We start from the raw sequence: 12,085 nt of genomic DNA on the forward strand, positions 1-12,085 counted from the left end.
CAAGGAAAGCTGGTATGGGGAAGTCCCTGGTGCTCTCACCTCAACTAAATGGGGGGATCTTCTCTATGATTCTGTTGTGTGCTCTGTGTGTGCTGATGCCACCACTGTTCATCCTTGCAGAAGCAAGCACGAATCCTTTTTGCATTTGCAAGGTAACAAATTAAACCTAGCCTTCAGCATACCCCTTCATCGGCTAGGCGATCTGTCCCCTTCCCTTAGGTTTCCATCATGAAGTATTATGGCTACAGGAGAAAGAAACCCTCATTATTTTCAAGGTGGTCTGGGATTCGGTTTGAAGGGCGATATGCAATGCACCTGCAGGAGGCCCCTGAGGAGCAGGAGGGCGTGAGGGCTGAGTGAAACACCCGTGCCCTTCCCACCGCTGCAATTTTCCATTTCCACAGGCGATTGGCGGCCAGAGATTACAAGTCAGCATTCAGTCAGAATAAAAAGGGGGCGAGGGCAGCGAACTGAGGCAGGATCCGCCCCGCGAGGCAGTCCTCAGTGGCCGGGCGGCGCTGAGCGCTCAGCATGGCGGGCGAGCACTCCCGGAGCCTGGGCAAGGGTAAGCGGCGGCCTCGGGGGGCCGGGGCTGTGACCACCGGAGGGGGGCGAGCGGTGGTGTAACGGTGGGGCCGCTTCTCTCCTCCTCAGGCAGCACGGCCCCCGGAGCGGTGCCCGAGGGGCTGATCCGGCTGTACAGTATGCGCTTCTGCCCCTTCGCCCAGCGGACTCGCCTCGTCCTTAGAGCCAAGGGCATCAGGTGAGGCTCCCCCGTCCTACCTGGGTGCCCTCAATAACTCCTGGCTGAATATCCCCGCGGTAACTGAGGGAAAAGGGGGGTGGTTTTGTGATAAAGCTTGCGTTTCTTGGTGTGAATGTATGTGTGGTGGGGAGGGAGAGGCTGTTCTGAAGTGGGAGGTACTTACGCTGGGTGTGAGGTCAGTAATGTGAAGGCCTGAAGTAAATCCGAAGGAAAACAAGCAAACAAACCCGGAAGTTGATTTGTTTTCTTCCTAAAAGTTTGCAGTAATAGCACTTAAACCTGCTCTGAGTAAGTGTAAGGAGAGCTTTGGTGTATGTTTGTTTGTTTTTGGTGTAAGATGCAGCAAAAATTCAAGGAGATACAAGTCTTCAGTGTTCCTTTATGCTGCCACTTAGTGAAACGTAGGAGTAAGCGAATGACGTTTTTAACGAAGGAAAAGTACCATCTTATAAAGTATTCTTATTCTTGTGTTGTAATAAGTTTATAGAAGCCAGTATCTGTTGTGTTTTCATATTTCAAGATAGCCAAGTCATTTACATGTTTCCAAATGCTGAGTAATGCTTCCCTCAGCTCACAGCATCAGAGTAATGGGGTTCTTCACCTGCTGGTCCCCAGCAAGTCCCAAGACTGTCCCAAGTTCAATAACCAGCGCTGGGCTGGGAGCATAGCAACTGCTAACCCCTCAGTTCTCCTCTGATGCCGAGGTGGTGTGTGTTGGTGGTGTATGTGTCTCTCCTCCTCCTCCCCCTCCCCCCCCCCCCCAAAATAAAAGTAGATGCATTAAAATGTCCATGTCAGTGTAATTCTGTCTTTATTTAGTGTCTTTGGACTGATATGAGGGCTGGGAGGTGTGTTTTAGTGTAGTGGTTTGGAGGGTTTTTCTTGCTACCTTCTGGTAACTTTTGGTTGTTTTGAAGGTTCAGCAGCATTTAGCAAACCTTGTATGGGTTTTCTGGGGGTCATGCTTGAACGTAACTTATGCTTTGTTAATAGACAAATTTCCTGCGTCTTTTTTTTCATGAATATCTATTTTGCCTTTGCTTTGCATTCCTTTTCTATGTAAGGTAGAAGGCTTATCACAGGCAGGGAAGACTTGCACTTTTGTGCAAAGTCCGTTTAAAGTTCTGCTGCAGCTCTTAATTGCAGTGTGGCTTAATACAATTAAGTGCTTCCTTCTCGGAATGTTCTGAACTTACATGTGGTAAGTGTGCTATATGCCAAGCATGACCTTAGTTTTTAGCATGACTAGAAGGCTTGCTGCTCTGTGCTCACAGACCGTTTGTTTGTGTGTCTTATTAAGTTAATAAACAAATCATTGTAAGTCAGCTCTGGTTTTCTCTGGCGAAGGGAAGTGCTCCCTGGCAGTATTTCTGAGTGTCAAATGGTTAGTCCTGGAAAGGATTTCAAGGAAGACCGGGGAGGGCAGGAGAACGAGGATTCAGCCTCTCAACTACTGTAGCTGTTGACTGCATTTCACCATGGTATGGAGTAGACTGCAGTGGGGCTGAACATGCTTGGGTTTTGTTTCCTTTACTCTTTTAGCTATGAAGTAATTAACATCAATCTGAAGAACAAACCTGACTGGTTCTTTGAGAAGAACCCCTATGGGCTGGTTCCTGTTCTGGAGACCCGCAAAGGCCATCTTATCTATGAGTCCCCGATCACTTGTGACTACTTGGATGAAGCATTTCCAGGGAAGAAGCTGATGCCTTCGGACCCATATGAGCGAGCCTTTCAGAAGATGCTCCTGGAACACTTCTCAAAGGTAGTGTGTGATCAGGGTAGATTGTGTTCCTTGCTTTACTAGAGCTTCCAAATCTCCAGATGTATTACTAATGCTGCTTTCATCTCTTGAGGGGTCTCATGTGTAGGAAAGCCAAATAAATGGCATTTAAATTTAACCTGAGAAATTTTGAGTCTCTTGCTATTAGTTTATGCAAATGACTGTGCATCTGAATTGCTTCCAGTGTTAATGTGAAGGCATGGATACAGGAAGACAGCTAAGCTAGTTAAAGTGTGTATGACAGAGGCAGGATTTTGAGCATCCTATAATATATATATATATATATATATGTATATATATATATATACTAGCTGAATGCTTGAGACATAGGCAGTGACAATTGCTGTATTTTAATCTGAGCATTGCTATAGGACACACTGTATGAATGTGGAATGTGAAGACTGCCTGAGACAGCCTACAACTAAGGCCAAGAGATTGCAGGTGGCCAGAGACACTGGACCTCTATAAGCACCCTGGTTTCGGCTCTCAGTACGGGGTGGAGGCGGGTGCTATGGCTGGCTGCAGATAACCTCTCTGTACCCTAAATGTAGATAGTGCAAGCTTTGGAGGATCTAGGAAGTGAAAGAAGTTTTGGATATAAAGCAATAGAGAAGAGGAAGGAATACAAGATGCAAAGAAAAAAAGATGTGTACAAAGAAGGGGGATAAAAGGGCAGGGGAAGAATGTTTCTCATTATTTCTATTCAGAAAGGCCTGTTGTGAAGGAGTTACAGGGAACCATCTTGCAAGAAATGAATTGTGTTGTAAATGTTGGTTGTATGAATGACAAGATCTTAGAAAAATGCTTGTATATGAACTTCTAAAAATATAGTTAAGCTTAACTGCTGGGCAACTTTCTGTACTGTATACCAACTTATCTGGCAATTACCGAATTAAAAAATGTACAGGTCTCTAGAAGCCTGCATGTCTTGGGCTGCATTTGGTTTTCAGGAGTGTGTACCTGGGAAAAGAATATCAGTTCGTACCTTGCCACTTTGTTCATAGTACATGCAAGCTAGAAACATGCTCCTCTTTTCGTTGTTCTGTCACTACAGGACTAAAATCTGTTAGTATTTGTATTTTGTCTTTCTTTAAGCCTTTACCTTTTGTGAAGTGTAAAAGATTTTTGTTAATGGACTTTAACTTTTTAAAAACATCTTAACATCTAACTTAATGTCCTAAGCTCTGAGTGACTTGCTTGTATTATAATAGTGATACTAAAATCTTTCTCCTTTCATTTGTACAGATAACACCTATATTTTTCAAGTATGCTGCGGCTCTCAAGGATGGACAGGATACCACAGCTCAGAAAGCAGAGGTTACTGAAAAGTTAGGCAAACTTGAAGAGGTAAGAGCATTTCACAGTAGTGAGCAAGTTGGCAGTTACGTAGTTTCCCCTTACATCCCTCCCCCCATGCTTTGGTATTTGGAGCTAGATCTCTTCTCGTTCAGTTGGTAGCTATAGCAATGAATGGTCTTTCAATTTACGCCCCTGAGCCTAGGATGCATAACAGCACCATTAGAACAAATTCCAAGTAGCTATACTGAAATTCATCTGTATGATGAAATCTGTGTTGCATATGGGGAGACTTTTGAGTTGTAGCTGACCACTTAGATGTCTTTGTTCTGCTTTAAATGTAAGGAGGCCTTGCAGCATGTTCTAGCAGCAAAGGCTGAGGAGTTCTGGCTGCTGAAAAGCATCTGTGCTGTAGCTCTGCTGAAGATACGCTGGTGATGAAACTGAATCTTCTTCCTTTAAAAGTTCATCTTTGTTCTGCCTGCTTATCTTCTGGTGGCAGGGGACAAGTGAGCTGAGGGAGCAGAGTGTAATCTGTCCCTTGCAGAAATCTAGCTGTGGGCTGTGTTCTGCTTCGGCTGTGTAGCGCATCTGCAGCAGAGCTCCAGGAAGTGCCAGGTGGCTTTGCTGTACGAGGAGCTGCACAATCCTAATTCAGTGTCAGCAGGGGTTCTTGGCTAGCCTGAACAGCTGCCAGACTTGTCTTTCTCACAAACCCATTCCTTCTGCATTTTTAGCAGCCACAACTAATGCTTGTTTGGCTTAGGTAAGAAGCAGTCCTCCCCCAGCATGTTTTGCTTCCTGTGCAAAGCTTCCAATAGCTTTTGTCCTAATTCTCCTAACAGTCTCGTGCTTTCTGTTTCCTTGCCCCCTTGAACTGCTGAACTAAAATTGTTCTCAGGGTAGTCTCGCCTGTCTGATGAGGCTGATGCTGGAGCAGTGCTGCTGCTTCCCCCAAGAATTCAAGTATTTCAGGGAAGTGAAATACAAATCTACTAAACCTTAAGGAAGAATTAACCTTCTTCCTGCTTTATTAATGCCATGAAATACTTGCTGCTCTTTCGGTGTCTCTATTTTACTATACTCTGAAGGATTTTGCAGCAAAAGGTTGGCTAAGGATGGGATGAAGGGACAAAGCCATGCAAATGTCACTCAGCCCATTGCAAGATAAATTCAAGAGGGAAGTGTTTGCAAACATTGCTGTATGTAGTTTGCTGCAATCCAGTAGAGGGAGCTGTGTTCCTGTCCCTGGGACTGTGGAACCTACAGATAACACAACTGTCAGGTTATTTTCTACCAGACTTCTGGTAATTCAAACAGCATGAGATGTTTCCTGAAGGACTGTTCTAAAGCTCTCTAGATCATGGGGGCTGATGGGCACGGTGTAAGTTCCATTGGAGTTCGATCTTAAAAATGCCAAAGTGTCTGGAAACAGGGGGGGCAGACTCCTAACAGACGAGACCAAGATCTGGAAGTTCGCTAAAGTGTACTGAGCTTGGATCACCGTGGCAGTTGTCACACTTAGACTTCTGACATGTTTCAAGAACTTCCTGCAAAGGCTCATACATTCCTTGTGGCTCTGTTTTTTTTGTGCTGAGCTGTGGGGGTCTCTTTCTGGTGTATGTGAATGTCATACTTCCTGTTCCTCTGCACCTGGAATCAAATCCAGTTCAACATGTGGTGTCAGAAAGGCTGTCCTGGCACCAACTGCCCTCAAGTGTCATGGGAAGAGAGTCTCTGCCAAAACCATGTTCTGCTTTATCTGGATATTACATTTGGCTGACTTCTTTGCTCTAGAAGTGCGTATGCGTTGTTGATTAGTCTCTGCCATTATTGCTTTTTTACAGATAACAAATAACTAACTGATAGATTCTAAGATCTAAATTCCTTTTTATTTACACACAAGTTGCAGATCCCTAGTGATTAATAATTTATGGCAGTTTTTGAACCAGCACTGGAGAAGAGCTGGACTGACAGTGTATGAAATAGTTAAACTTGATATCACAACTGTGTTACTGACCAGCTCTGACTCCCCAGATATTGCATGTGTAGGAGAAATGTGCTCTATCTGCGTTATTTCCCATCTGATTCTTTCCGCATGCCTGCATTCCACTATGAGCTGGGCTTTTTGTTACTGCAGGGTCCTGATGTGGTAATTTTCCCTCTGAGGGTAATTGTCCTCTCTTGCCCCTCACAGATTCTGTCCAAACGCAACACTACGTTTTACGGTGGGGACTCGGTCTCCATGATTGACTACATGATCTGGCCCTGGTTTGAACGCCTAGAAGCATTTGAGCTGAATGAGTGAGTATTTTGCCTGGCTTTTAGCATGTACTGAAGTGCATCAGCGTAAGTATTCTTTACATACATGCTGCAGCAATGGGCCACTTTTAGGGGCTGCTGAAGAGAGTGAGTGCATTGTTACAGTTTTGGGCTGAGGGAAAGCATCCTAAAGCAGAGATGTGTTGTTAAGGAATCTTCTGTAAAACAAAAACAAACAAAAGGCTTTAAACAGACCTTTCATCAGATTTGTTTTCCTAACAAATAACTTTGGCAGATTCAGAAGTAGCAATCAAAATGCAGCATTTTCTCTCCGTTCCTACATCATAGATGAAAATGGGCCTTATTTGAAGGGGGTAGAGGTATGGACACCTAGGTTCAGATTTCTTGGTCTAAAACCTCAAGTTTGGGATTAAATCTTCTGATCCTCTTTGGAAGTTCTGGGCTGATAAAGGAGGCTCATTTTGTTTTGAGGTAGGTAAATCATATCTTGCCTTGCTGTAGGTCATCTGTCCCTGTTGTAATGGATTTTTTTTTATACATAAATGTCTTGGTCTGGCACATCCTTAAACAGCTCCAGTTACCATGGTATTGGGTTAACATAAGGAAATGGTGTCAAAGGAGAACTGATTTATAGCTGGTTTAACACAAGGCTGAAGAGTCAGCTTGTATGAGGATGTAGGTGCTAAAATGAGAAGATGAATGTTGTGGTTTAACCTGGCAGACAGCTAAACACCACACAGCCGTTTGCTAACTCATCCCCCCCTTTACAGTGGGATGGCAGAGAAAAATGAAAAGTGCAAGAACTCATGGGCTGAGATCAGGACTGTTTAATGAGAGAAGAGGGAGGGGAAAAAAATAAAGGAAAGAACAACAAAAAAAGTAGCAAGAAATATACGACACAACACAATTGCTAACCACCTGCTGACCAGTGTGCAGCCACTCCCTGAGCAGCAGCAGCCCCCCGGCCAGCTTCCTGCAGTTTTATTGCTGAGCATGATGCCATAAGGTACGGGACATCCCTTTGGCCAGTCTGGGCCAGCTGTCTGAGCTGTGTCCCCTCCCAGCTCCTGGCGCACCCCCAGCCTCCTTGCTGGCAGGGTGGTAATGAGAAGTTGTAAAGTCCTTGACTTAGTTGTTGCTGAGCAGTGCTTAGGGTAAACCATTGGTGTGTTATCAACGTTATTGTCATCCTCAACCCAAAACACAGCACCATACCAGGACAATGAGTGTGGTACAGTTAGAGGCACCCTGTTGCCTAAAGTATTCTTGAAGAACGAGGAAGATGCAGGGAATCCTGCATGAATTGAGACTTCTGGCACTGTAAGATGAGGACTTCACCGATGGACTGCTGACGTGCTTTGTCTCCTGTGTGGCCCTTGATGGGAAGGGGAAATATTACAAACAACACACAACTGTAGGCCTAGAAGTATCGAGGTACTTGAGTGGTTGGGGAGCTCAGCCACCGTATGTTAAGTAAAGATGCTTCCTGGGTAAAGGTTAGGAGCTACCTAGAGAATTTATGCTTTAACAAACCTTGGGATTTGGAAACTGGAATGCAAAGTACTCTAGGTAGTGTGCCAGAAGAGAATGAAAAGAACAATGGACACTTAAGCTTTCAATTTGCCACACAGTTTTTTTTCTCAAGGGCGTATCAGGGTGGATCTGTGGATTTTGTTGGTTAGTTGAATGCTTGGTTTCCTCGATAGACAGTCTGGGTTTTGAGCTGCTGGGTTGCAGGCTAGTAGAAGCTGCAGGGCTAACCTTGGTTTGTGAAAGAAGGGATTTGTGAGCTGTGGAGAAGGACTCAACTGCTGCACACAATCTGTTAAAGAATCGCTACTAACAAAGTGCTCCAGAGGGAGGCAGTGGTGCACAAGCCTCTACTTTCAACTCGGAGCAGATGAGAAATAAGAGTAAAGTCTCTTTTGCAGCAGGAATAACGCAAGCAGAAACATGCTGATGTCTTGCACGATAAGTGTTCTTTTTTTTGTTTGTTTAGCTCAGCTTTGCAGAGTGCACGTGCTCTGTAAGAACTCTCACTTTCCAGATGCCAGTCTCTGTACAATTTGATACGTATTTCTGTCACCCGCTCTGAGCCAAATGTTACACTGAGAGAGAGAAAGCAAAACAAGCCGTTAAACAGAACCTCTAAAGCTGTTTTGCTTCCTTGATGCCCTCCTGATGTCCCACTGGCGTTATTCAGACTCTTTCCTTTTCCCATAGCACCTTGAGCCACGCTCCAAAGCTCCAACGCTGGATGGAGGCCATGAAGGAGGACCCTGCTGTCCAGGCTACGATGACTGACACGCAGACATTCAAAAACTTCCTCCAGCTCTATTTGAAGAACAGCCTGGAGGCGTGTGATTATGGGCTCTGAGGTGTCAGTGGGCACGAGCTCGCTGAAGTGTCTTCTTTTCAGTGCGTGCTCTGAGGATCTGGTGTAATGTGGTGCGGGCTCTTCTCTTCCCTAATAGGGGGATTAATCTGTGCTGAAGAGATTGAGATGGCTGTGTACTCTCCTCCTTCCTGTTCAGGAGAGGATGCTCTGGCTTTAGGCAGGAGGCAGGAAGTCATTGCTGACCATGGGTATTGATTGCCTAAAGGAAAGTGGTGCCTTTACTCAGGGGTGACCATCTGTCGTCTCTGGCCTCTTCGCAGGCATTGCTGTTGGTCAGTCCCTGAACTGACCTATTACTTGCTTTGAAAATTGTAATACTAATGTCTTGAAAATAAAAGCAAAAGATGTTTTCTTTAAGCACGGTTATTTTTTCTTCTTTATAGGCATCTCTTAGTCACTGGACTGGTTGTGTGGAGGGGAGTGAGGCACTGTCAAAGATAAACAGATAATGTGGAAATAGCTTTGCACCTGGACACCTTTTGAAACTATCTTAGGTTCTAATAGAGCAGAAAAAGCACTTTGAGTGTGGAGACAAAATTATTTGAATAAAAAGTAGTCACAGGAAAGAAATTTATCACTCTTCCCCCATCAACACAGGTGACTAAAAGAACCATGACCCACTCTGATGTTGCTCAGCTGAGTATGTCTTTCTCTAAAGGCCACTAACAACCCAATCTGGCCAGAATTCAAGGAAATACTCATGCATTAAGAATAAGGCAAAGCAGTTTATTCAGGTTCAAGCACAGGGCTGCCGTTCCAGTGGTGCTGAGGCAGTTGTCATGAGATGAACGAAACTGTTCCTACCTATTTCTCTCATTGCAGCGAGGGAAGGTAGCACAGCAGAAGGTGGTGGTTCACCGTTTTCCTGGAAGCTGAGGCTCTAAGTGCCTTGGAGCTTTTCTGGAGGAAAATTGAACTTTTCTTTGTTTTAGTATGTACTGCCCCAACATAGGAACTCTGAGGAGGTGCATGCTTGTGTAACTTCAAGTAGGAAAGCAGGAATGAATGATGGATTTGGTGAGTAAAAAGAGTTAGCAGGAGCTCCTCTGATAAATATGCTTCCTATCAGCTTACAGAGCCTGGCAATCTGTGAGCTTGCAGCTATTGGAGGGGATTGTTTATGCTCTTACTAGTTTTAATTCAAACTATGCAGGTTTTGCACTCATATTTATCTGTGACTTTTAAACGCATCTGGCACTACTTAGAGGAAAAACTAATTACTCTGCTGTTTCCTTCCAGAATGCTGATGTTCTTTTAAAAGTTTCGCAGTCCAGATCTGATGCTGCATATGTTTACTAGATTGTTATTAGGGAACCCAGAGGAATCATATAGCTGCAAGGTGTCAGAACATAGATCTAGGCTGTTTCAGTACATGAAAGAAGGGTTTGAGCTTGTGCCACAATCCTTGAAATGGTGTCAGCAGGATCTCAGCAGCAAAATTCCAAGAATGACTAACTAGAGCATTTTGGTTTGATTAGTTACTCTGGTTGTCAAAGCTGTTAGTAAAGCGGGCTGGAAATTGGCTTCCATAAACATGCTAGGAATATATTGCAGTTTGTTCCGCTGTACTACTGGGAGATAGTGGGAGATGTGACTTAAGGACGATCCAACAATGGGTTAAGAACAGAGACTGGCATCCAAAAATTCAAGTGGCAGAGTCCAGACCACAGTAACCAGGAGACTGTATTGTGTGAACAGAAAAGTTGTGCTCTCCCCATCTTTGTTTCGTGGCTCTACAGTGTGCCATTATAAATATGCTACTTCAGCAAGAAAATGTAAAATGAAATATTCTGCCTTATAATTTACTATTAAATACCAGTGCTCTAAATCCTCAGGCAGACAGCTGGGGTCCTGAACCCATTACTGCACACCCAGACAGACCTCAGGCAAACTGTTTTTGATGTGGTAATGAATATGCAACACTTGGGCTCAGCCTTAAAAGGAAAGGAGAAGTTAATGTGGAGTGGACTGGCTCTCTCCCTTCACTGTGGATGGGTGTAAAGGATACAACATATTAGTTCAAAGAAGCCAAGAAGAAAATACATACTGTCAGTTCTGGTGAACAGAGGAGGATGATGAAGTCAATAAACAAGGATCAAGCGGATTAGTAGCTCTGCCCTTTGATCAGATCTGCCCTTAAAATCTTCTGTGGAGCAGATTGTATGGAACGGAATTTATTTGCTCACCTTCTGCTCCACAGTTTGCCTTTGAAGGTGGTGGTTGATGCTTTTCTTTTCCAAAACCACGGTGATTTTTCATCATTCCCTGTTGTTGTGCCACCAAATGTGTACAACACGGGTTAAAAAAAAAAAAGTACAGGACCAGGCAAAAAAAGGACAGAAAAAGGGAAAGTAAATCTCAACTTCTTGCCATGCTTCATGTAAGAGCTGTCTGTCATGCTCATCAGAAGTGCCTGGCTGTGTGTGAGGGCATGTGTTAAGCATGTGTTGGCACATTGGTACATTTCCTGGGCCAGCTCTCCCCAGTTTTCCAGTGTTATGGCATCTGTAACATTCCTCTGTGTTGTTAAGATTTGAGAACTGGCTGTTTCTTATCCTCTCTCCTTTCTCTGTTAGCCTGATTATTTCACCACTCAGTTCCTTGGACATTTGTTTCACTTGGGAAGGGTTGATGAAAATGCAGTCTCTTTGTACTCATGAGAACAGATGTTGCTTTACTAAACTATCCCTAATTTCTGTAATATAGTGGAAGCAGTCTCCTTTACTGCCGGTCCCAAGCCAACAGAGGTAGCAGGTTTTTTTATTTAGCTGAGTAAATCATTAATGCCATGTGATGTTAGGATTTTTCCCTCCTAAGGCAAATTTTGCTGATTTGCTAAGATTATAAAATTCACCAGTGAGATGCAGCTGTGCCTGGGGTGGAACGTACATGTTGTTTAGCAGTGTGCAGTAATGCTGTATGTGAGTCTAGGAGGATGCTAAAATGTAGCTTGCATTAAGGGACTGATGTACGGAACCTTCTCTGTGCTGATCACAGCCATCTGATGATGCCCAGGCCATGGTCTGAGGCAGCACGTGCTACAGGTTTATGCCTTAGAAGCACCAGTCTTGGCAAAGCTGGTGGAAAAAGCCATCTCTCCAGGGGAAATGGAGCTGAGAAAGGGGCACTGAACAGCCTCAAGCTGCATAGGGAGGCGACCGTGTTTCCTGTAAGCTGCAAGCCATGTGCATGAGTCACCTACGTGGTCACGCAGCAAAGGCATAAGACAGCTGGGAATAAAGGATTAAAAAGTTACCTACTTCAGACCACCTGAAGAACCAATGGAAACCAACAGCGAGATATTATGGCTCAACGCTGTTCTTCATGCAGCTCTGTATGTTTCTGTTTTCCCAAAGGATGCCTTTGTGCCTTTTCTCCTGTCACTTAATCATCAGACGGCAGCTCTCAACAGGAACACGCGCTGGGCCAGGCCACAAGTTGGAGTGTGGCAGGTTTTTCCTCTGCGTTCATCACACAGCCTTTTTCCATGTCTGGTTAAGCTTGGAAGTAGAGGTTATCTCTGCTCACAATAGCTAAGGCAGGAAGATTAGTCAAACGG

General features: G+C 44.5%; 1 protein-coding gene across 1 annotated transcript; it reads left to right on the plus strand.

Annotated features, from left to right (window-relative positions):
• The first annotated feature begins 398 nt into the window (after positions 1-398).
• On the plus strand, positions 399-8,883 carry GSTO1 (glutathione S-transferase omega 1). The gene is made up of 6 exons (XM_040562926.1): positions 399-565; positions 655-763; positions 2,309-2,531; positions 3,795-3,896; positions 6,043-6,149; positions 8,352-8,883. Exons 1-6 carry the CDS (start codon positions 532-534, stop codon positions 8,503-8,505), a joined length of 729 nt encoding a protein of 242 aa, XP_040418860.1. The 5' UTR covers positions 399-531; the 3' UTR covers positions 8,506-8,883.
• The last annotated feature ends 3,202 nt before the right edge of the window (positions 8,884-12,085 follow it).

Source organism: Cygnus olor, chromosome 7 (genome assembly GCF_009769625.2).
Source record: "Cygnus olor isolate bCygOlo1 chromosome 7, bCygOlo1.pri.v2, whole genome shotgun sequence".
In the NCBI taxonomy this organism is placed as follows: Eukaryota; Metazoa; Chordata; class Aves; order Anseriformes; family Anatidae; genus Cygnus; species Cygnus olor.

What these genes read in the sequence shown, in the direction of transcription:
- GSTO1 (XM_040562926.1), top strand. Translation starts at nt 532, where the DNA reads ATGGCGGGCGAGCACTCCCGGAGCCTGGGCAAGG. An exon ending in CTTAGAGCCAAGGGCATCAG is followed by an intron (nt 764 to 2,308) that starts GTGAGGCTCCCC and finishes TTACTCTTTTAG; the next exon opens with CTATGAAGTAATTAACATCA. An exon ending in AGTTAGGCAAACTTGAAGAG is followed by an intron (nt 3,897 to 6,042) that starts GTAAGAGCATTT and finishes TGCCCCTCACAG; the next exon opens with ATTCTGTCCAAACGCAACAC.